Source organism: Ahaetulla prasina, chromosome 7 (assembly GCF_028640845.1).
Source record: "Ahaetulla prasina isolate Xishuangbanna chromosome 7, ASM2864084v1, whole genome shotgun sequence".
NCBI classification, from domain to species: domain Eukaryota; kingdom Metazoa; phylum Chordata; class Lepidosauria; order Squamata; family Colubridae; genus Ahaetulla; species Ahaetulla prasina.
Window position 1 is genome coordinate 102,557,977 of NC_080545.1, and position 23,732 is coordinate 102,581,708.

At 47.8% G+C, this 23,732-nt stretch overlaps 1 protein-coding gene across 1 annotated transcript in view; it reads left to right on the forward strand.

Moving 5' to 3' along the window:
* Window positions 1–23,732, forward strand: part of SHANK3 (SH3 and multiple ankyrin repeat domains 3) — a 309,563-nt gene that overhangs the window by 220,489 nt on the left and 65,342 nt on the right. Inside the window, 2 exon segments of the mRNA XM_058191734.1 lie at window positions 418–493; window positions 12,750–12,832. Coding sequence (XP_058047717.1) covers window positions 418–493; window positions 12,750–12,832 — 159 coding nt within the window.

The following is a 23,732-nucleotide window of genomic DNA, read 5'->3' on the forward strand; positions in this document are numbered from 1 at the left end:
CCCTGCCATGTCATTGGCTCCTGGGCAGCCTCCCCACTATTCGAGCATCACCACAGCTCTTGACCCCGAGGGCCACACGCAAGCGAGGGCTGCTTCATGGGTCAGTCGGTTCCGGGGTATCAGCGTACACAGCCTGTCCCCTGGGCAGAGATGACACGGAGAGGGGTTGGTCTTGATGCCCTGTGCCCAGTGGAAGAGGGTCTCCCCCAGGCTCATTTCCATGTCCCCTGGGCCCATCACGGAGAAGCCGTGGAGCAAGAATGAGGCTCTTGGTGCATCTTCCTCTGCATCCGAGAGAAGGGGAACCGGGCTTGAAGCTCCGTGGGGCACCAAGGATGGGCGCATGGTGGGATGGCGGCAGGTGGCCCTCCCCTCCGGAGGGCTGGGGTTCTGAAGAAGGCTGCTCTTTCCCCACAGAGACGAGAGAAGACCGGACCAAGAGGCTCTTCCGACATTACACCGTGGGCTCCTACGACAACTTCACTTCACACAGGTGAGCTCAGCCTCTGCTGCCTCGGATCCATCTGTGGGTGTTGGAGGGCTCCTGGCCCAAATGACTTCTAGCCATGCAGAGTATTGAGAGTGTGTGTGAGAGAGAGAGAGAGAGAGCGGGGGGAGGGAATAAATGAATGAACATGGTTTATGCCTTCTTCATAAGAACCTTTGGAAGGCTGGTTCTAAAGCCAAGCTGGTGGTTTGAAATGCCCTTAAAAAGATGGAAAGTTGTCCAAGCAAAGTCGCAACTTTGGGTTTCGAATGAAGGCAGTCCGGAGAGACCCTGGTCGTGACGGCAGAGACGCCAGGGGGCCCTTGGTGGAGAAGCCGTGGGCAGCACCTGGATGTTCTCGGGGGGGCCTGATTTCAAGGAAGGCCCTCAACTTCTCAGGAGGTTCTGCCAGAGAGAAAAGGGGTGCTCCCCACTTTTACGAGGGAAGATTGGGGAACCCAGTGGAACAAGAGGGTGGGCCCTTCAGCATCCATTGCAGTCAGTCATCATTAAAGACAATGCCCGGTTGGGGGGTTTTCTGTGCTGTCTCGAAGCCCCCGGGGCCCTGAGCCTGCTCTCTTTCCCTGAGCCTGCTCTCCTAAAACACAGCTCTTTCTGCAGGTCCCGAGGCAGGGCATTTGGTGACCCTGCCCTGCCATGGGGACACAATTCCCTGGCATTGGTGTGGATAATAAAACCCATTGTGTTGCTGGGGTGCCGTTTTCCAAACCCGTGTTTTTGCTTAGTTTTGTTTTGATACGTTGTGTGTGGCACGCCTAGAGTTACTCGGATGCTTGAGGGGGTCTTTACATGGGAGGGGGGAAGATTTATACTCTGCTAGTCGCTGCTGGCTATGGGGGGGGGGGCTCGACTCCGTTTCAAGGCCGTTGAGCCCTTGAATTGAGGACAATTCCAGGGTCAGTGGCCAGCATGACATCGCGGAGTGCTGTTTCCTCCCCCAAAGTGGTACCTGTTTATCTACTTGCATTTGCATGCTTTTCTCCCTGCCTGTGGTCCTCCCGTTTCACGTGGGGCAGACCGGGCAGTTGTTAGCAGGGAACGCTGCGTGGGGCATGAGTGTGACTTAAGGCCGGTGAAGTAGTTTGCACCTTCTGAGGGATGTCCACAGGGCATGGTCAGCAAAAGTCACGAAGGCAACTGACCCAATCCTGAAATCAATGTTCTGCCGTTACGCAACCGTCTTTTCTTTTTCAAAGGGACAAAGCCTCCACTCTGCCTTTTTTGACCACACACCCTTCCTGCATTTACTCTCTCTCAGTAAACAGAACAGGGGTCTCCAAACTGGTGTCCGCTTTAAGACCTGTGGAAGACTAAAATATTGAGCTTTGCATGTCTGAGGAATAAATGATGAAAAGTATGATGTGAAATCAAAGTAGAAAAAAGGAATTTAGGAAAAAAATCAGATTCTTGTGTATAGATAGCAATAATAAATTCTCCAGTGCTTTGAACTCAGCGAGGGTTCTGGTTCTTTCCGCCTGATGCCACCTATGTTAGAAGAATCTACCCAGGCTGCTTGCCTTCCCCTGGGAACGACCAGATACGGCTTCCTGTACCTTGGGGGAGATCAAGCTTATGACACTTGCAGCTGTGCAAGGACTCCAAGCTAGGCCCTTGCTTGACTCCTCCTTCCAGCCTGGTTGGCAGTTTCCCAACCCTGTGCCTCTTTTCCCCATCTGTCCAGTGGGTGGGAGGTTAGTGCAGGATTTCCAGCCCAGCTCAGGAGGAGGGGCTTTGCATCCCCTCTCCACAACTCAGAAATATAGGCGTCAATAAACCTTGTGCCAGCCACGAAGCACAAGAGGGAGCTCTGAAGGGCCCCCCACTTGCTTGCAGGGCAACTTGAGATGAGAATTAGAAGTCCCAAGAAGCCAAATCTTTTTATATAAGGAATTTATTAGGAAAAATAGAGCGAGCCCTGGTGACACAGCGATTAAAGTGCACAGGTACCGTATATGTGGTACCTTGCTCAATAGTAGTACCTGTGAGAGGGATCTTGGAGTCCTAGTGGACAACCATTTAGATATGAGCCAGCAGTGTGCAGCAGCTGCTAAAAAAGCCAACACAGTTCTGGGCTGCGTAAACAGAGGGATAGAATCAAGATCACGTGAAGTGTTAGTGCCACTTTATAAGGCCTTGATAAGGCCACACTTGGAATATTGCATCCAGTTTTGGTCGCCACGATGTAAAAAAGATGTTGAGACTCTAGAAAGAGTGCAGAGAAGAGCAACAAAGATGATTAGGGGACTGGAGGCTAAAACATGAAGAACAGTTGCAGGAACTCGGTATGCCTAGTTTAATGAAAAGAAGGACTAGGGGAGACATGATAGCAGTGTTCCAATATCTTTGCCACAAAGAAGAGGGAGTCGGGCTGTTCTCCAAAGCACCTGAGGGTAGAACAAGAAGCAATGGGTGGAAACAAGGAAAGAAGCAACCTAGAACTAAGGAGAAATTTCCTGACAGTTAGAACAATTAATCAGTGGAATGACTTGCCTGCAGAAGTTGTAAATGCTCCAACACTGGAAATTTTTAAGAAAATGTTGGATAACCATTTGTCTGAAATGGTGTAGGGTTTCCTGCCTGGGCAGGGGGTTGGACTAGAAGGCCTCCAAGGTCCCTTCCAACTCTGTTGTTATATTATATATTATATTATAAAGTGCAGTATTGCAGGCTGACTCTGCCCCCGCCAGGAGTTCGATCCTGACTGGCTCATGGTTGACTCAGCCTTCCGTCCTTCCGTGGTTGGTAAAATGAGGATCCAGATTGTTGGAGGCAAGAGGCTGGTTCTGTGAACTGCTCCGAGAGTGATACAAAAACACTGGGGAGTGGCATACAGTACAAGTCTAAGTGCTATTGCTAATGCTAAAAATGAGGGGAAAGGAAAGAATTGGACATAGATGATTGCAAAGAAGACATTAAACTAACCGGCTGTTATTTCCTTCCATAAATGTTTTCAGTCTTCATTACCAAAGGCTCTTTAGGGAGGCATCAGCCTTCTCTCCTGCTCAGGTGTTCCTAGGCAGCCCCTCCTCCCCCTCCCCCTCCCCCCCTCCCTCTACAGAACAATGGAAAGCCGATGTTTTAGGAAGACGGAATTCCCTCCCCCTCTGAGGTCTGAATTTAGTGAGCAAATCAGAAATTGTCAGGTGGCTAAGAACCTCCCCCCTCACCTGGATGGCATGGAGAAGGTGTTTCTGCCATTTACCTAGTGGAGGATTAGCTCAGACGGACGTGGGTTTGGGAAGGAAAGGATTGCATTTGGTCAGCAGGGAATCCGTCAGGGGCTTTGGGGAGACGGATTAATTGGACGGTCCCTTTATTGTTGAGATTCATGTGTGTAAGCGTGTGAGAGAACATGGATGCATCTGTGTTTCTTCTCAGGTTCAGGTTTCAGATTCACGAAATTCGGTTGCTCAGGTACCAATAAAGGGAAATGTTTGTAGCTCAGGCTTGAACTCAGGGTCCTTGGTGCTCTTGCAGATGTTTCATGACCCAATTAGGGAACATGATCAGTGCTGGAAGTGGGGGGTTGCAGGTGGAGGCGGAGGAGGACGGTGGGGTCTTTGGTGGTCTCTGAGCTTGGTGGTTTTCTTAGAAATGCTTCATGACCCACTAAGGAAAATCATCAGTGCACAAATCTCACTGTTCAATCCTGTCTCCGGCCAGAGGACGTGGGGAGCATCAGCTGCGAAGCAAAGCTGGGAGGCCTCACCAGGATCTTTAGACAGGACATCTGAGCAAGACAGGAAAGTCCCAGAGCCCAGGAGGGGCAGGGGAGGCAGACTGGAAAAGCCTGGCATGAAGAGGGGAGAATCTTTTGGAGTGGTCTAGGGACTCTTGCCTTGGGTGGGGGTGGGGGGTGGGGTGGGGGGTTGGGTTAGAATAGGATAGCAGAGTTGGAAGGGACCTTGGAGATCTTCTAGTCCAACCCCCTGCTTAGGCAGGAAACCCTATCCCATTTCAGACAAATGGTTATCCAAATTCTTCTTGAAAACCTCCAGGGTTGGAGCATTCACAACTTCTGCAGGCAAGTTGTTCCACTGAGTAATTGTTCTAACTGTCAGGGAATTCCTCTTTAGTTTCAGGTTGCTTCACTCCTTACTTAGTTTCCATCCATTGCTTCTTGTCCTGCCGTCAGGTGCTTTGGAGAATACCTTGACTCCCACTTCTTTGTGGCAGCCCCTGAGATATTGGAAGACTGCTATCATGTCTCCCCTAGTCCTTCTTTTCATTAAACTAGACATACCGAGTTCCTGCAACCGTTCTTCATATGTTTTATCCTCCAGTCCCCTAATCATCTTTGTTGCTCTTCTCTGCACTCTTTCCAGAGTCTCAACATCTTTTTTACATCATGGTGACCAAAACTGAATGCCGTATTCCAAGTGTGGCCTTACCAGGACATTATAAAGCAGTGCTAATACTTCACGTGATCTTGATTCTATCCTTCTGTTTATGCAGCCCAGAACTGTGTTGGCTTTTTTGGCAGCTGCTGCACACTGCTGGCTCATATCTAAATGGTTGTCCACTAGGACGCCAAGATCCCTCTCACAGTTACTACTATTGAGCAAGGTACCACATATACGGTACCTGTGCATTTTGGGTTTTTTGGGCTTAAATGTAGAACCTTACTTTTTTCACTGTTGAATTTCATTTTGTTAGATAGCGCCCAATGTTCAAGTCTGTCAAGATCTTTCTGTATCTTGAGCCTATCTTCTGGAGTGTTGGCTATTCCTGCCAGCTTGGTGTCATCTGCAAATTTGATGAGTTCCCCATCTATCCCCTCATCTAAGTCATTGATGAAGATGTTGAAGAGTACTGGGCCTAAAACAGAGCCTTGGGGTACTCCACTGCATACTTCCCTCCATGTGGATGTAGTTCCGTTGAGGACTACACGTTGAGTGCGGTTGGTCAGCCAGTTACGAATCCATCTGGTGGTGGTGCTGTCTAACCCACATTTTTCTACTTTATCTAGTAGTAGGTTATGGTCTACTTTATCAAATGCTTTACTGAAGTCCAAGTAAATTATATCGACAGCATTCCTCTGGTCTACTAATTTTGTCATTTTGTCAAAGAATGCAATAAGATTAGTCTGGCATGATCTGTTTTTGACAAACCCATGTTGGCTTTTGGTTATTACTTTGTTTGCTTCTAGGTGTTCGGTGATTCGTTGCTTGATTATCTTTTTTTTTCTCCAAAAAAAAAACTTTTAATGAAAGCAAAAACACACACACACACACACACACACACACACACACACACACACACCCCTTTTCTATTTACAAAGGAACAACCGAGGCCCCCAAGAATTCCTAGACAGCGGACAGTCGCTTCTTATTAAGTCGGACGTTTTGAGGGGAAAGCACCGATTTGTGTTCTCCCGACTGTCGCTAGGCAGCGGTGTGCTTGACCTTGTAGAGTGGTATCAGGCCCGGGATCTCCAAAAACGTCTTATCTTTTGTTTCGGGGATAATCTTCAAGATGTAAAAAAAAGTCACCAAGCTTACAGGGCTGGTGAGGAGAAGGCTGTAAGGCCCGATGTACTCCTCTACGTAGACAAAGTTTAAGACGGTTAGGTAGTTCAGGAACCAGTGTAAAAATTGTCCAATGACATAAGCAGAGGACCTGGCAGATTGCAGAAACAGCTCTCCAACCAGCAGGTTGATCAGAGAACTTGGTCCGACAGCGTAGATGATCAGGAAGAAGTTGACAAGGACGTTGTTGAACAAAGTCAACCGTGGAAATTTACCCTGTAGATCTCGAGTGACTGTGAGCAAGAGGCAAAAGACCGTGGACATCCCAAATCCAAGGAGGAGCTGGATTTTCCGTCCTTTCCTGTCCACAATGTACATCCCATATATGATAGCCAAGATTAACAGGGCAGTGGTCATCATTTGGAAATATGGGGCGTATTCGTGGCTTAACCCGGTAGAATAGAGCATTTCCTCAATGCCAAGGAAGATCACATTAACACCGGAAAGCTGCTGGCCTGTTTCTATAATCACCACCGAAACCAGTTGCCAACGGAGTGGACGATAACGCAGCAACCGCAGGGTGTTCATCTTCTTCTCATCCTTCTCAAAAATGTCCTCCCGTCGGAGTTCCTCTGTTTGCTTCTAGGTGTTCGGTGATTTGTTGCTTGATTATCTTTGTGTTAGAAGACATCAAATGTCCCTTCCAGTCCTAGGACCAGGGGTGAAATGCTCCCAGTAGCGATGGTGGTGGGTGGTTCGGAGAACCGGTAGCAAAAATCCCTGCCGCCCCCCCCCCCCCCCCGCCCATGCCCAGCTGAGCCACGCAATTGTCAGAGCCTTTTTTTTTTACTTTTAAAAGCATTTTTCTACAACCACTTCAGCCAAATAGATTGTAAAAAAAATGGTTTTAAAAGTAAAGAAAAAAAAAAGATCACACGCCACAGCTGATCACACACACCTCCGGCGTGCGCCTGCACTCTTCTACTTACCCTCTGCCTCCTTTTGGCGTGCACTGCACATGTGCGCACTTCACAGTTGGTGCCAGCAAACCGGTAGTAAACCGGTTCAGATTTCACCACCGCTTAGGACTCTATGATTTTATGAACAAAGAGGAACAGAGCAGGGAGATGGAGAGAGAGAGAGAGATGTTGCAAGGGGGAGGGGGGGATGCTGCCAAGAAACCCCTGTGTATGTGGGGGGGGGGTCTCCTCTCATTCTCAGTTCCCGCTTACGGAGTCAGCTGCAGAGAGGGAGACGGCCTCATCAGGCACCTTAAATTCAGCCCTAACGTGCTTTAATATATGTGAACGCTGTTGATCAGAAATCCGAAGCAGCCTGCTCTGGCTTGTTCCTCAAATCGTGGTTAATTAAATCCCGTTCAGCAGAGGCTGGGATCGTTCCTCACCTCCAGGTCATCTTACATTGTCCCTTCATTTTGTACAGCCTCTAATTGCCTTAAATGCTTGATGAAGAGAGATGAGGAATACAAAGGATTATTTCGCTGGTCCTCTTCAAAAACGGTTTTCAAGAATTGTCTTCTTTTGTGGGGCATTCTCTGCTCATCTGAAAAAAGGCAGGTTAAACTCTTCAAGGGGACTTTCAGCCCTTGGAAGCTTTTCGGCAAGAGGAGGGGGCACCTCTGTCTGTCTGTCCTGCCCAATATATTAGCTGGATTCTGGGCCTTGGGACTTCTCAGGGCTCCATGATGGCTGAGCCCAGAGGGAGGCCTTTTCCTCTGCATACATTGATCTGTCTCAGAAATTGGGGGAGGGGAGCATTAAGAGAGCCCATCCTACTGATCTTGTTTGGTGCCCACAATTTAAAAAAGATGTTGAGATTCTGGAAAGCCTGCAGAGAAGAGCAACAAAGACAGAGGACTGGAGGCTAAAACATATGATGAACAGTTGCAGGAACTGAGTGTGTCTAATCTAACGAAGAGAAGGATTAGGAGTGATGTGATAGCAGTCTTCCAATATTTGAGGGGCTGCCCCAAAGAAGAGGGGGTCAACTTATTTTCCAAAGCACCAGAAGGCAAGACAAGAAACAATGGATGGAAACTAATCAAGGAGAGAAGCAACCTGGAATTAAGGAGAAAATACCTGACAGTTAGAATAATTAACCAGTGGAACAACTTGCCACCAGAGTTGTGAATGCTCCAACACTGGAAGTTTTTAAGAAGAGGTTGGACAGCCATTTGTCCAGAAAGCAGGGTGTCCTGCTTGAGCAGAGGTTGGACTAGAAGACCTCCAAGGTCCCTTCCAGCTCTGTTATTCTGACTTGGGGTGCGAATAACCCTTTCTACTAAGATCACCAGCCCCAATTCTAAGTCAACGCAGTCCAGCTTTCCAGCAACTGCAGAGCACCAGATGTGTCCAGAAAGGAAAATCCATTATTTTGGGCTCCTTCAACATCAGATTGGATTGAATTGCATTGCACCGAGTGCTTTATTTGGCCAAGTGTGATTGGACACACAAGGAATTGGTCCCCAGTGCAGAAGCTCCAAGCATCCGTGCAAAGGAACAGAATCATCATCATGCCAATGAAAGGATAAATAATAATACTACAGACATACTACATGGGCAAATACACACAGGCAGACAGTACTGTGAGAATTACGTGTTCAGCAGAGTGATGGATGAGGGGAAAAACTGCTCCGGTGTCTGGTCGTTCCGGATATTGTGGCTTTTCAGAACAAGCCAGTTTCTGAGCAATTAAAGGCATATTCCAAAGATGCCCTGGACCGTCTTTCCAAGTTCTCCGAGGAGGACCCTGATGTTTGGTTACGGACATGTGCTTGCCTGGTGATGCAAAGCCTGCCTTCCTCCTTCTCCAAATAGACCAATTTGGTGCAGCATCTCAGAACCTCTGGAAATTCAGCAGCCCGGGTTCTTTGAGGGTTCTTGAAGGTCCAGTCCATGGGAAGCTGAAGGTCAACAGAAGGACCGGCTCAACCCTCCCCACCCACAGATGCTTCCCAGGGGTGTGACGTCCCCACCATCAAAGCTGAAACCAGCCAGAGGACAGAAAAAAACTCAAAAGAAGCAGCGTAAGATTGGGAGATGTGGAGAGAAGAAAGAGAGCCGGCATAGTCATACTCCACTCAGTGTCAAGGATGCAGCTGTAGGGGTGGTCAACAACATTAAGTATCTGGAAGTGCAGATAACTAACAATCTGAAATGGTCTCGCCATATGTCATTCTGAGTGAAGCCTGCAAACCAGCATCTCCATTTCCTGCACTGATTAAGGAGAGCACTTCTTTCTCCTGTCCTGGCCACTTTTTACAGAGGCATGATTGAGAGCGTTTTAACAAACTACATCCCTTTTTGGTTTGGTGGCAGCAGCGTCTCAGGTACAAAGTCCCTACAGAGAGTGGTGAGGACAGCCGAGGAGGTTATTGGAAGCTCGCTTCCTGTTATGCTCTGTGCTTAGAGCTCAAAGCATTGTTAGTGATCCCACACACCTACTTCATGGTCTGATTCTGTTGCTCCCCTCTGGGAGGAGGTTTCGAAGTATTTCTAGCAGGACTACCAGATTCTGTAACAGCTTTGTTCCCTAGGCCATCAATCTGGTAAACTCGCAAGATTCGTTTCTCTCGCCATGTGCATTTATACATCCGAACTAGACTGTGTTATTTCTGTCATATAATATACTGTATGTGTGTGTATATATATATATATATATATATAATTTTGTATTTATTTATTTTGTCGTGTTTATGTAGTGCATATTGGAGGTGGTGGACTTTTGAGAGCTGTATGCAATGAAATTTCATTCTAATGTATGCCGATTAGCGTACATTCAAAGTGACAATAAAGTTATTCTGAGTCTAAGAACCTGGCTGCTCATAGAACCGCCAAGAGTCGACTACGACTGAAGCACCAGGTTGGGGGAGAGCAAGGCTGAGGAGTGGGCTTGTCTGACTCCGGCTGATTTTTGCCCCTTCCTCTGGGTGCCGCTTCCTCCTTGTCTCGCACCTCGAATTGTGAGTGCCGTTTCCATGGCAACGGTGCTGTCAGTGCAGAGGAGCCTTACTTAAAGGGTCTGTCGGCCCAACCCCTCTTAAGCTGCGTGTAGCGTGCCCATCCTTCCTGCTCCTCAGCCTCCACCGCTGCAGGGTGAGGTGGGCCAGGCTAATTCTGCCACGGGGCTGGCTTCACGTCACACGCGTGTGAGACGGAGTTTAAGAATGAGGGAGCAGAAGGGACACACCAGGAGTGGCCTGCAAGTGGAAGGAGGGAGGTTGTGCACAAACACAACAAATGCTCAGGAAGGGTCAGGCAGCCCAAGGGATGCACAACCCGTCCTTTTAACTGCGTCCACCAAGTTGTGTGTCCTCGGCCAAGGAGTGTAGAGGAGGAGAAAAGAAATGAGACGGGTAGACTGGTTGAGATGCATTTGGCGGTTGAACAAGACGGTTTGGTTTTAAGGCAACCAGAGTTTTTCTCTGGTTCTTTTAGCCTCTAAACCAGGATTTCTCAAGCTTGGCAATTTTAAGACCTTTGGACGTCAACTGGGTGTTGAAGTCCACAGGCCTTAAAGTTGCCAAGGTTGGAAAAACCTGCTATACACATAGAATTCTAGAGTTGGCCAAAGCAAGGGGAGAAGTCCATGTCCTGCCCGGGACCAGACTTCAAAGGAGGACAGTGCCAATGGACAACCACCCACCTTGGCTGGAGGACCTCCCAGAAGATGATCCCACAATTCCCGTGGGCTTGGTGCGATGGTGGGCACCATCATCTAGACAGGTGGGGCCTTCGTCTCCATTGAACGTTCCCAAGCAGAAGTTGGCCAGTGGTCCGGGAGGGGGGCGATTCTTACCTTTCTCCTCCTGCCTTGAGCAGAGGTGGGGGGGCCTTTCCAGAAGAGGTGAGCCAGCAGAGTGGAGGCTCCATGCTGGAGAACAGGAAGGTCCACCTGGCTGTCAGGTGCTGAAGGACGCATTCACACAACAGCAGCTATTCAAAAGAAACGATCGATTCTTGACTCAACTTCCCAGATACTTTAAAACAAGAAACCCAGTTGCACTGCACTAATAGATTTACATATTATATATTGTTATATAATATAGGGAAAGCCAGTTTGGTCTAGTCAGTGGTTAAGGCACCAGGCTAGAGAGTGGAGGTCGTGAGTTCAAGTCCTGCCTTAGGCCTGAAAGTCAGTTGGGATTTTGATCCAATTCCTCTCTCTCTTTCAGCCCAGGCAACCTCACAGGGTTGTTGTGGTGGGGAAAAGAGTTGGAGGAAGGCATGTTAGGTATGTTCGCATCAGGCTCTTCCTTCGGCTGCAAAGCCGGGTTTCTTTGTTACGTGTCATTTATTAAATTTATACGCCACCCATCTCAGCTGGGGAAATCACTCCGGCTGGAAACTTTTGGCTCTTCCTGCTGGGTGGGGGATGACCTGCCTCTGGTTGCTGGGGGTGGGAAGAGATACATGGGGGGGGGCAGGCTGGAGTCCCCTTGCTAGCCTAGGGAAAGGCCTGCTTAGCTAAGGGAGACCCCCATCTCTCCAGGGAGACAGGTTCGATCCGCGCTTGGCCCTCTGTGGTGCTGTGGCCTAAAGGCAGGTGGGCACCCTCCTGCAGCCCCACCCCCAGTCAGAAGGGGCTCACTGAGGGCAGGCACCTCAGTTCAAGGGCAGGCTCATAACTGGGGGAGGAGGAGATAGATAGATCTCCTGGTGGCCCCCCCTCCATGTACAAGGCAGGCCTGAGCCAGCAAAGATGCTTGGTTTGTCTCTTTCTCAAGAGGTTTGAGTACTGTAAAGGTTAGAAATAACCACTGTGCTAGCTGGCCTTTTCCTTGACTGGGGAAGCAAAGGGGGCCTTTTCCACCCAAGGATCTGCAGTGCCTGACGCGCCCCCCCCTCCCCATCAGCAGGTGAAGGCAGGGAGGAGGGTCTGCTTGGCTGAAGGGGGCAGCAACACCTCATGCTCGGGCAGGGAGGCTGTGTGGCTTGGGGAGGGGGTTTGGGCCAGAGAGTGGGGGCTGTGTGTGTGTGTGAAGGAGTCGGGTATTGTGTGAGTCTGCTGCAGTAAGTGTGAACCCAGCACTCTCGTGTGAACACCTGTGTGAAAAGGAGTCTCTCCCTCTCTCCCCCCACCCCCAACCAAGGCTGGCTCTGGACTTTTCTGGGTCTCCAGGATGGGGGGTGGGGGGATGGCAAGGCAAGGCAGGGACTCCAGGGTGCAAATCTCAGGGGTCTCGCAGACCTCCGGGAAGCCCGTGCTGCAGTGGGGAGGGGGCGGGACTTTAAGCAGGTGGGGTCGCTGCCTCCCCCTCCCCCTCCCGAAATCCAAAGCGAGGATGTGCTGAGAGGGAGCCCCTCCCCCGGCCCCGCTTCTTCCATTGAGGACCACGAGCCCGGCCCTCGCCCCCCGGCCCCCGCCCCTCCCCTCCGAATGACAGGCTGTTTCTTAGCAACGGGGGAGGGCCGGACCCCGAGAGAAAGTCCACTCCCGGAACTTCGCCCCTCCCGCCTTATCCTAACCCCCCTCCCTCCCCGCGGCGCCGTGAGGATGGACCGCGCTCCGCCCGCCTCCCGTGCCGGCCGCGGCGGCTCCCTTGCTCGGCGGCCGCGCCGTCCCCGGGCTCAGCCGGCGCGCGGCGTCCAGCGGCAGGTGAGCGGGCGGGCGGGCGGGCGGGCGGGGGGGGGGCCGGGGGTGATCCGGGCGGCGGCGGCGGCAGCGGCTGCCATGAGCGGGTGGCTGGGCGGAGGAGCCCCCCGCGCCAGGCTGCCCCCCAGCCTCCTCTTGCTCTGCTCTCTCCTGCCCAGCGACTACATCATCGAGGAGAAGGCGGCCGTCCTGCAGAAACGGGAGCATGAGGGCTTCGGCTTCGTCCTGCGCGGGGCCAAAGGTAAGCGCCCGCGGGGCGGAGGGGTGGGGGTGGGGGGGCGGGGGCGCCGGCACAGGGGTGGACCCGGGCGGCTGCCTTGAAAGCCAGGGGCGAGGGGTGTGTGTGTGGGGGCACACGAGGAGCCTCCCCCCATCCGCTGGGCACGGGGCTCCTCTCCGGAGCTGTTCCTCCTGATGGACCAGCCTCGTGGCTTTGGGTGCCCCCGTGGTAGGCCTGCTGCAGAAGGGAGAGGGGCTTCCTTTCTGGAGACCCCCATGAAGCTCCCGCTGACCCAGTTTCCAACACCCCCCCTCCGTAGCTCTATCCTCCCCCCTCCTTGGCACCAGATGAGAAAGCTCTCCTGAAGGGGGGGGGTACAAGGGAGCTGCCTCCTGGGGGGAGGGATGGGCTGGGGGGGGGAAGGTCCCACCTGCTGCTGGGATGGGCGGAAGAAAATGCGGGTGGGCGAGGTTTGCCTCTCCACTCTGAGGGTCCAAGATTCAGCAAAGCGGCAGGCAGAGGGAGGGAGGGAGGGAGGGTCTCATCCTCCCCCTCCCCACTTTCCTCCAACTCCACCCCTCCCTTTATCTGCATCAGCCTTCCTTCCATCAGCCTCCCCTTCCCCAGCTGACCTGGTGGAGCTCAGCGGAGCCCCGTGGGGGGGGAACTCTTCCGTTAATGCCCTCTCCTCCCACCCCATCCCGGGGCAGGGGAAGCTCTCTGGAGGGCCAACCCAGAGGAGGTGTCCCTGCATGGGGCTTGGCTCTTTCTTCTCCCCCAGAGGGTGGGGGACAATGGTGGTAGTCAAAGACCCAGCCGGCTTCTCCTCTCTTCAGCCTGCCTGCATTCCGTGCTGATTCCCGGGTGCAGATTGTGTGATGCTACAACCTCCTTTGTCCCCACAAAACGGACGGAGGGGACGGCCTGGGGCTTGGCTGATGACCGAAGCCTTGGGCAGCAAATGGAGGCAAGGGTGTTGCGAGAAGGACCCTGCCTGAGTAGGGAAGGAACTTTGCGAAGACCCCCAGCAGCCACACTGCCTGGTGCTGACAAGGAGAAGCTGGGGAGGAGCCAGCCGGCTTCTGTAGAGTTGCTGGCATTCTGGCCATCCGAGAGCGGATCAAGGAAGGGCCGTGGAGATGGCCGGAGGGGCTGGTCCTGAGGGATGCAGAAGAGGAGAGGTCCTCTTCCAGGAGGACCTGAGTGGGGGCAGCCCTGAATGCAGCGAGACACAGAACCAGGGAGCCCAGTGGTAGGAAGGTGGGTTCAGGTGAACGAAGGAAAGGCTCTTAATGTTGGGAGGACATATTCAAGGTGTGGGTCCCTCTGCTAGCTCTCACCCTAAGTGGCCCTTCCTAAGGTTCCCCCTTGGCGGGAGAGAGCCCCCTCAAGCTTCCTCCTTGCCTTCACCTTGTCCCAGGCCAGTGTGGGAGACCAGCTGAGGTTGTCCTGAGATGAACCAGGGTTACAATAGCATTTTCTCCCCCCCTCCCCCCGCAATGCCCCTCCTTTTATTCTGACACTACCTAAAAACAGCCAGTCGTAGCCTTGGGGACCCCGGTAATTTTGAACAGAGGCAGGAAACGGATGACCCATCTCACGGGACATTTTGAGCTCTCTGCCAAGTCAAGGGTGGGTGGGGGCAGAGTTCCACAGTGGGGAGGGCTACAATTCTAGGGTCTCTGATCCTGATTGAGGAGGAAGTCATGGGCCCCACCTCCACCAAGGCAAGGGGGTGGAGATGTTTCTGGACCTGGTTGACAGGACACGAGCCCCAGGATCTCTTCTGGTGAATGCCTGGAGTCTGGGTTCCAGAAGCGGAGAGGGAGAGCAGCAGCCTGCAAGGACCCCCCTCGGCTCTTTCGAAACGAGGGGGTGGAGGAGAGAGAAAAGGAAGCACCGTTGACCTGAATGTGCAATTTAGTTCATCCATGCAACAAAGCTTTGACTTTTTTGAAGAGCTGAATCACAGCAAATACTATACATAATTCAAGAGGAGGCAAATCTAGTCATGGCAGGTCGGGAGGGAGCGCAGAATTTGGACCAATCTGGAGCTGAAATCCTCTTTGTTCAGAAACAGGGTCTCACCTGCACCCACCGCTCTTGCTTGCAAAGGGAAGTCCTGGGTGATGGATTTTACCACCCAGAAATCCTGGAAGGGACCACTTGGCGTCTTGCTCCACAGACCTGCCCTGAAGCTGTTCCAACCTTGTTAGGGTCTTCTTGCTGGCCTTCAACAGATGCTCTTGCCTGGAAACATCTCCTTACTCTACTGCAGGTCTCTCCAACCGTGACAACTTTTAAGACTTGTGTACTGCAACTCAACCCAGCATGCTGCCTGGGGAATTCTGGGAGTTGAAGTCCACAAGTCTTAAAGTTGTCAAGGTTGGAGAAACCTGCTCTACTGGACATTGTCACCGTTCCTTCCCTCAACTCGGCTAGCATAACAAGTAGCCGTGTCCAAGATTTCAGAACCATGTGAAGAATAAGGGTGTCAAGCCTGGAAGCCTGACAAAGAGGACTTCTTACCTGGGTTGTCCCATCTAGGGTGGGGTTGCCCTGGTGGTCACCTGGACCTCTGCCCTGAGATCACCAGATCCAGCACCCTGCCTTGGCCAGTCTTGGGTTTTCCCAGCTTTAACTAGACTGGCTTCAGTGGTTTCATCATCGTTACTGGTCTGAAGTCCGCCAGCCTCACACCGCTTCCCCTTAACTCTTGTTCTTCCTTCCCTGCAGCTCCTTTATTAGCTTCCTTCACGTCATAAAAACACTTATTACCTATTCCGCTGCTGAGTCTCTCCAGGCAATGTAGAAACAGGCACAATTAAGGACAGCAAAAAAATAAAATGTAGGATAATCAGAAATCATGCATGTCAGAGGAAAGCAGCCACCCCTACGTGGCCCACTGTGAGAAAGCCAAACGGGGGTCTGCTTTCCACCCATCCTCTCTCCCCCCACTCTCTCTCTCTCACCCCCCCCCCCCCGCTTCTCTCTCTCTCTTCCCAAGTGTGGCTTCCAGGTAACCCAAAAGGATATTCAGCAGTATAACAAGCTTAATCAATAAAATATTTAATATTCACTGTATTTGCGGTTAAAGATGCTGAGCTTGTCAGCTGGAAAGCTGGCAGCCCAGGTTCGAGACCCAAGTTCTGCATGGTGGGGTGAGCTCCCTGTCAGCTTTGGAAGCCATACTAGGCCAAAGGCTTCCACACGCTGCCATTCCCGTCCCTTGCCTCAGTTTTGCCCACCTAGTAGTTCGAAAGCATGCAAATGTGAGTAGATTAATAGGTACCACTTTGGTGAGAAAGTAACAGTGTTCTGTGTGCTATTGGCATATTGCCACATTGGCCACACGACTACGGAAAATGTCTTTGGACAATGCTAGCTCCCTCGACCAAGAAACAGATGCACACCCACACCCTTGAGTCAGACACAACTGGACAGGGGAACCTTTATAGTCCTCTTGGTCACCCAATAATTTTCATGGAATCCTAGGGCTGGAAGGGACTTTGGAGGTCTTCTAGCACAGCCCCTTGCCCAAGGCAGCAGACCTTATACCATCCTGTACAAAGGGTTGTCCAATCTTTTCTTGAAAGCCTCTGGTGATGGAGCACCCACAACTCTGGGAGGCAGGCTGTTCCACTGACTAACGTTACTATCAAGAAATTCCTCTTTGGTTCTAGGTTGGATCTCCCTCTAAGGAGCTTCCATCCATTGCTTCTTGTCTTGGCCTCTAGAGAATCAGTTGACCCCCCTCCAGTACTGGCGCTGGAAGTGATAACCGAGGGCTGCTATCATGTCACCCCCTAGTCCTTCTCTTTGTTAGGCTAGACATACCCATAGGAGCTCATCCGGTGGTTTAGCCTCCATCTTTGTTGTCCTTCTCTGCATTCCTTCTATTTTTTTGCTTTCATCCTTTCTTGACCTCCTTGTTGAGGTGGAAATAATCCTACCTGTGTCTGGGGGAACATCCATTCTTGAAGTGGAAAGTAAATTAAGCCATTGTGAACTCTTCCAACGGCTGCTTTGACTTCTGCCTGGACCGTGCAGAATGACTGAGCCCCAGAAATGGGGGGGGGAAAAACACCTTCATCGCACTCAATCCAGAGTTACAGAACTGAACTTTAGGATCTGATTTTATATATATGTGTGTGTGTGTGTATTTCAAGGGAACACACAACACCTAGAAATCTCAATCTACAAAAGTTTTATGAATTACGATTGCTTTCGCATTGAATGTGGGTGCCTGCATGGCTGCACACACCCTTGTCCGGGGGGGGGCACAGGATTGGGGCTGTCAGGATTTCTCAGGGGGTGATAATTGCCTGCTCAAGAATAGCACATCTCCAAACTGGACCCCTGGTCACCTTTCTTCTCTTTGGCCAGCCATGTTCCATCAGACCTTCCATCTTCATTCACCCCAGCTGTCCTTTCATTGACCTGATAGGTTGCTGGGTCAAATATGATGATTGGATAATGTTTTTATTTCTGATTGCCGTTCCAGAGTGGAGGTCTTCATCTCTTTAGTTTGGTTGGTCCTGAAGACATCACGACTATTCTTCTATAGGGTCAGATTTTGGCCGCCTTCTCCATGTACAACAGGACCGTACAACTTTGGCAACTTTTAAGACCAGTGGACTTCAACTCCCAGAACTCCCCAGCCCACCAATTCTGGGAGTTAAAATCCACCGGTCTTAAAGTTCCAGTGATTGGAGATCCCAAATCTACATTTTTGTCCTTTTAGTTATTGTAACCTCAGTGCTCTGTTCAAGGCCTGCTGGACAGGTGGCTGTCCAGCCCTCGTCTCTACAGACCATTACCTGTCCTGTTGAACTGCTTTTACTCATCTAAGACTATAACATCTACTAATAAGATTTTGTTAAAAAACATTATTTTGAACAAATCCATGCTGACTTCTGTAGTCAGATCATTTGTTTGTCGAGGTGTTTATTGTTCAATCTCTTCAGGATTAGGATCCTCCCAGGGGTCAACGTCAACGTGACATGAGTGCAGTTCAGTTCTTCTTCATTACTTTTCTCCATCTTGAAGATACGAGCCGCATTTGTTCTCCTCCGGTCACCTGGCATTTCACTCTCAAAAATAATGGGAAAGGATTTGGCCAGACCATCCGCTAGTTCCTTCGGTACCCTTAGATGCAGCTCGTTTTGTCCCAAATATTAAAAGCCTTTCAGAGCAAAAAAGCTATTTATAGAAGAGAATATTTGTAGTTCAGGGTTGAACTGTGGGGTCCTTGGTGCTCTCTGAGCTTGATGGTTTTCTTGCAGACATTTCATGACCCAACTAGGTAACAGCATCAGTGCAAAGGAGTGTAGAGTTTGTGATTGCAATCATGAAGTTAGGTGGTTGGCCATGAAACATCTGCAAGAAAACCACCAAGCTCAGAGAGCATCAAGGTCCCCAATAGTTCTTCTCTTTCTCCTCCTCCTCCTCCTCCTGCATTTTGCAAACCCTACACCCTACTGGCACTGAAGATGTTACTTAGTTGGGTAATGAAACATCTGCAAAACAGCAACAACAACAACAACAGCAACAACAACAACAACAACAAACACCAGCCAAGCTCAGAGAGTACCAAGGACCCCCAAAAGGGATTAATTGCCCATGTTTTTCTGAATCTTCTGCCCTCTCCTTCATCCTTCTCTTCACTGTTTGCTAGTAGAACACAAAATTTTCTGTTGGAGTAAACTAAACCACTTAGCAATTCAGTAATGTTGTGGTTCCTTTATCGCATGTTAGATTTCCGCATTGGCTGATATTCTGACTCTTTTTCTTTTAATTTACAAAAGGAATGCATGTGTGTGTATTTATATATATATATATATATATATATATATATATATATATATATATATATATATATATATATATATATATATATATAGATGTAGGTCTTGATATATTCGGGTATGCCAAGACCTACATACCTATACCCGTGAAAACCTACGAAAACAAATATATATATAGATATATATAATGACAAAAAAACATATCATTCAACCTTAATCGGCCATAGTTTAATTATTTATTGTTTTTTTTATGTTGCATATCGCCTTGTTAAGGGGACTAGTCTGAAGAGCTATCAGAAATATTAACATAGATGGATGGATGGATAGATAGATAGATAGATAGATAGATAGATAGATAGATAGATAGATAGATATAAATTCAATTTTACAATCCAAACTTACCTCCAATAAATAAAGCAGAAGGAATCTCTTCCTGCTTATTGACCAATCTTCAAAGCCTTGTCATGTAACCCTGGTCAAAAAGAAGTCCCATTAACACCTATCAGAATCCAGAGGAGATATATTTTAACCCTTATCAAATAAAATCACTTTATAAATCTTCTTTTCATTGTTAAAAATCTTGGCTCTTTTGTCCTATTAAGGAGGGTCCTGCAAGTTGATTTTGTATCATTTCCTCTTTATCTTCCTCTCCATCTTGGGGAAGAGCTTGGAGCTCCCCTTTGGTCTTTCCTCAAAGAGACTTTTCATGTGTGAATCCAAAGTGAGTCACTCTTCTGCTTTATTATTTACTGTGTGTGTCCCCTTTAATTATTAAGACATCCACTAGTTTCATTTGTAAATCCATTTTGGCATTTTTTTTCCATATCACTCTTATATTCTAGTCTGTTTAAAATCCATTTTCAGATCCACAAAACAATTTTTTCCATTATCCTAATCCAGCATTTTTCAAACTCTGAATCTGCATTCCACTCTGTCTGTTTGATCCAATAAATGTTATTGTTCTTCTGTATCCTCTGCTATAGTATCCCAAAATCTTGTCAAGCAATTTCTGAGTCTGTTCTTCCTAAAAGGCCTTAATTTCTTCCATGGTCCAATATTGCTTCTCTCCCCTGCCCCCACCCTTGTATTCGTGGATTGTTCTCCTTTCAGGAACTCTTTGTTCTCTCTAGTTCCCTGTAGTCCTTTTATCACCTGCTTAGTTTGCAATCAACAAAACTTTCCCAGGGGAGGATTTTTTACAACTAATATCAAAGACTTCAGATTGTGTTTTATAAATTTTTAAACACCCGGCAGGAACTATTCTTTCACGTCCATCTTGCCCTTTAACTTTCCAAAACCAAGGTTCTAGTCCCCTTTTTGCTGTTTTCCAAAAAGTAAAGATTGTCTTGTTAATCCTGAAACATCTTTTGTCCAGGGTGGAAGGAAGGAAAATCTTCTCTTTCAGAAGGTTCTTGACGCCAAAGAAATCAATAAGAAGCACTTTAAAAGTAATTACAAGAGAGAGAAGTAGGCGACTTCGGTGTCTCTTTGAAAGGCGCCAATTGTGGCTTATTTCCACAATTCTCTCAAACCCGCTGGAGAACGCTGTCTTGCAATTTCTCCACAGGGAGGATCTGTACGGAGCCTAATGTGGGTGATCCTTGTCTTCTCCTTAATCCAGAGAGACATCGCTGAGCCCTGATTTGGCCACATTCATTGGCACTGAAAAAAAACTCAGGTGTCTTCATAGTGCCCAAATATTAGGGAGATCTCCAGAAAGAGCCTGGGTATCTTTAACATACATTGGTCAATTCACACTATATTAACAGTCTCATTGTTTTTAGCCCAAACATTAGGAAAAGTCCAAACCTTTGAAAGGCGCCAATTGTGGCTTATTTCCACAATTCTCTCAAACCCGCTGGAGAACGCTGTCTTGCAATTTCTCCACAGGGAGGATCTGTACGGAGCCTAATGTGGGTGATCCTTGTCTTCTCCTTAATCCAGAGAGACATCGCTGAGCCCTGATTTGGCCACATTCATTGGCACTGAAAAAAAACTCAGGTGTCTTCATAGTGCCCAAATATTAGGGAGATCTCCAGAAAGAGCCTGGGTATCTTTAACATCCATTTTGGCATTTTTTTCCATATCACTCTTATATTCTAGTCTGTTTAAAATCCATTTTGGCATTTTTTTCCATATCACTCTTATATTCTAGTCTGTTTAAAATCCATTTTGGCATTTTTTTCCATATCACTCTTATATTCTAGTCTGTTTAAAATCCATTTTGGCATTTTTTTCCATATCACTCTTATATTCTAGTCTGTTTAAAATCCATTTTGGCATTTTTTTCCATATCACTCTTATATTCTAGTCTGTTTAAAATCCATTTTGGCATTTTTTTCCATATCACTCTTATATTCTAGTCTGTTTAAAATCCATTTTGGCATTTTTTTCCATATCACTCTTATATTCTAGTCTGTTTAAAATCCATTTTGGCATTTTTTTCCATATCACTCTTATATTCTAGTCTGTTTAAAATCCATTTTGGCATTTTTTTCCATATCACTCTTATATTCTAGTCTGTTTAAAATCCATTTTGGCATTTTTTTCCATATCACTCTTATATTCTAGTCTGTTTAAAATCCATTTTGGCATTTTTTTCCATATCACTCTTATATTCTAGTCTGTTTAAAATCCATTTTGGCATTTTTTTCCATATCACTCTTATATTCTAGTCTGTTTAAAATCCATTTTGGCATTTTTTTTCCATATCACTCTTATATTCTAGTCTGTTTAAAATCCATTTTCAGATCCACAAAACAATTTTTTCCATTATCCTAATCCAGCATTTTTCAAACTCTGAATCTGCATTCCACTCTGTCTGTTTGATCCAATAAATGTTATTGTTCTTCTGTATCCTCTGCTATAGTATCCCAAAATCTTGTCAAGCAATTTCTGAGTCTGTTCTTCCTAAAAGGCCTTAATTTCTTCCATGGTCCAATATTGCTTCTCTCCCCTGCCCCCACCCTTGTATTCGTGGATTGTTCTCCTTTCAGGAACTCTTTGTTCTCTCTAGTTCCCTGTAGTCCTTTTATCACCTGCTTAGTTTGCAATCAACAAAACTTTCCCAGGGGAGGATTTTTTACAACTAATATCAAAGACTTCAGATTGTGTTTTATAAATTTTAAACACCGGCAGGAACTATTCTTTCACGTCCATCTTGCCCTTTAACTTTCCAAAACCAAGGTTCTAGTCCCCTTTTTGCTGTTTTCCAAAAAGTAAAGATTGTCTTGTTAATCCTGAAACATCTTTTGTCCAGGGTGGAAGGAAGGAAAATCTTCTCTTTCAGAAGGTTCTTGACGCCAAAGAAATCAATAAGAAGCACTTTAAAAGTAATTACAAGAGAGAGAAGTAGGCGACTTCGGTGTCTCTTTGAAAGGCGCCAATTGTGGCTTATTTCCACAATTCTCTCAAACCCGCTGGAGAACGCTGTCTTGCAATTTCTCCACAGGGAGGATCTGTACGGAGCCTAATGTGGGTGATCCTTGTCTTCTCCTTAATCCAGAGAGACATCGCTGAGCCCTGATTTGGCCACATTCATTGGCACTGAAAAAAAACTCAGGTGTCTTCATAGTGCCCAAATATTAGGGAGATCTCCAGAAAGAGCCTGGGTATCTTTAACATACATTGGTCAATTCACACTATATTAACAGTCTCATTGTTTTTAGCCCAAACATTAGGAAAAGTCCAAACCTTTGAATGAATGTAGTTCATTGTTTATTAGAGAACAGCATAACAGAGTTGGAAGGGATCTTGGAGATCTTCTAGTCCAACCTCCCACCCAAAGCCTAGACCATTTCAGACCAATGGTTGCCTAATCTCTTCTTAAAAACCTCCAGTGTTGAAGCGCCCACAATTTCTGCAGGTGAACCCTTCAGAACAATAGAATAACAGAGCTGGAAGGGACCTTGCGGGTCTTCTAGTCTACCCCCTTCTCAAGCAGAAGACTCTATATCATTCAGATAAATGGCTGTCAATCAAAAACCTCCAGTGTTCAAGCTTCCACAATTTCTGGAGGAAAGCCGTTCCACTGATTAATTGTTCTAATGGTCAGGAAGTTTCTCCCTAGTTCTTTGTTTAGTTTCTCCTTGATTAGTTTCCATCCATTCTTAATTCATGAGTTGCATCTTCAACAGGAGCCCACATTTTCTGAGATATCCTAGATGGATACAGATATAAATGCAAATATGCATACAATTTGCTTATACATGTTATACAAGATTATAGACATACGCATATATATCCCATTACTTTGAAATCAGAGGAAACTTAATTCGAGTTCATCATTCCATAAATAACAAATACCATCCACCTTCTGACAAAAAGAAAGCCTTCCGGCTTAGCCACAAGGCAGAACTCAGGAGCAGATCTGGATCAAATCAACCAAATAACAGAGCCAGGTGCTAAGAAGCAGAGAGAGAGAGGAGGGAATTGCCCTCGTTTCTTTAGTCTGCAAAGATTTTTAAAAATGAGTTGCTTGGCATTGAATTGCTTTAAGTAGTAATAATAAAAGAGAAATTCAGTTTATCCTAAAAAGAGATCTAGGCGCTATTACACAGTGCGAGATTTGGAAGGTAAATGGATCAAACAAAAAATTCATTCATTCATTCATTTGCTTCCCATCTTGTTTTGAGTGACTCTGGTGGTTTACAGCATTAAAAAAACCCATTAAAATCATCCAGTATAAATATTCACCCAATAAAATGCCAATACAAACAAAATAAAAGCATTAATACAAGACAGAGAAGGTGGGAGCCGGATATATAGGGTGGGGTTGGGGTGGGGGATTAGCTCTCCCTGATGAGACCTGCAACCCAATTTTTCCGTGAATATCCAACCGCTTTGGACGAAGATGGTGAGAGATGGTGATCTCGGGGTCTCTCTGTGCTCCCCTTTCTTCAATGCAGACTTGTTTCCTTTTCTTCAAGGTGGCTCTGCCTTGCCTCTTAGCCACTGCAGGAAGACGCCGGGGTCATTTTGTTAGCCCCTGGGCCCTTTCCCCCTGTGCGGCCCATCCTTTCAGAGGCAGCCAGATCCTCTGAACATGGTCAAAGGAAAGGTAAATAAATATATAAACCTTTGGCCCCGGTGACTGAATCAGATTGGTCCCTTCT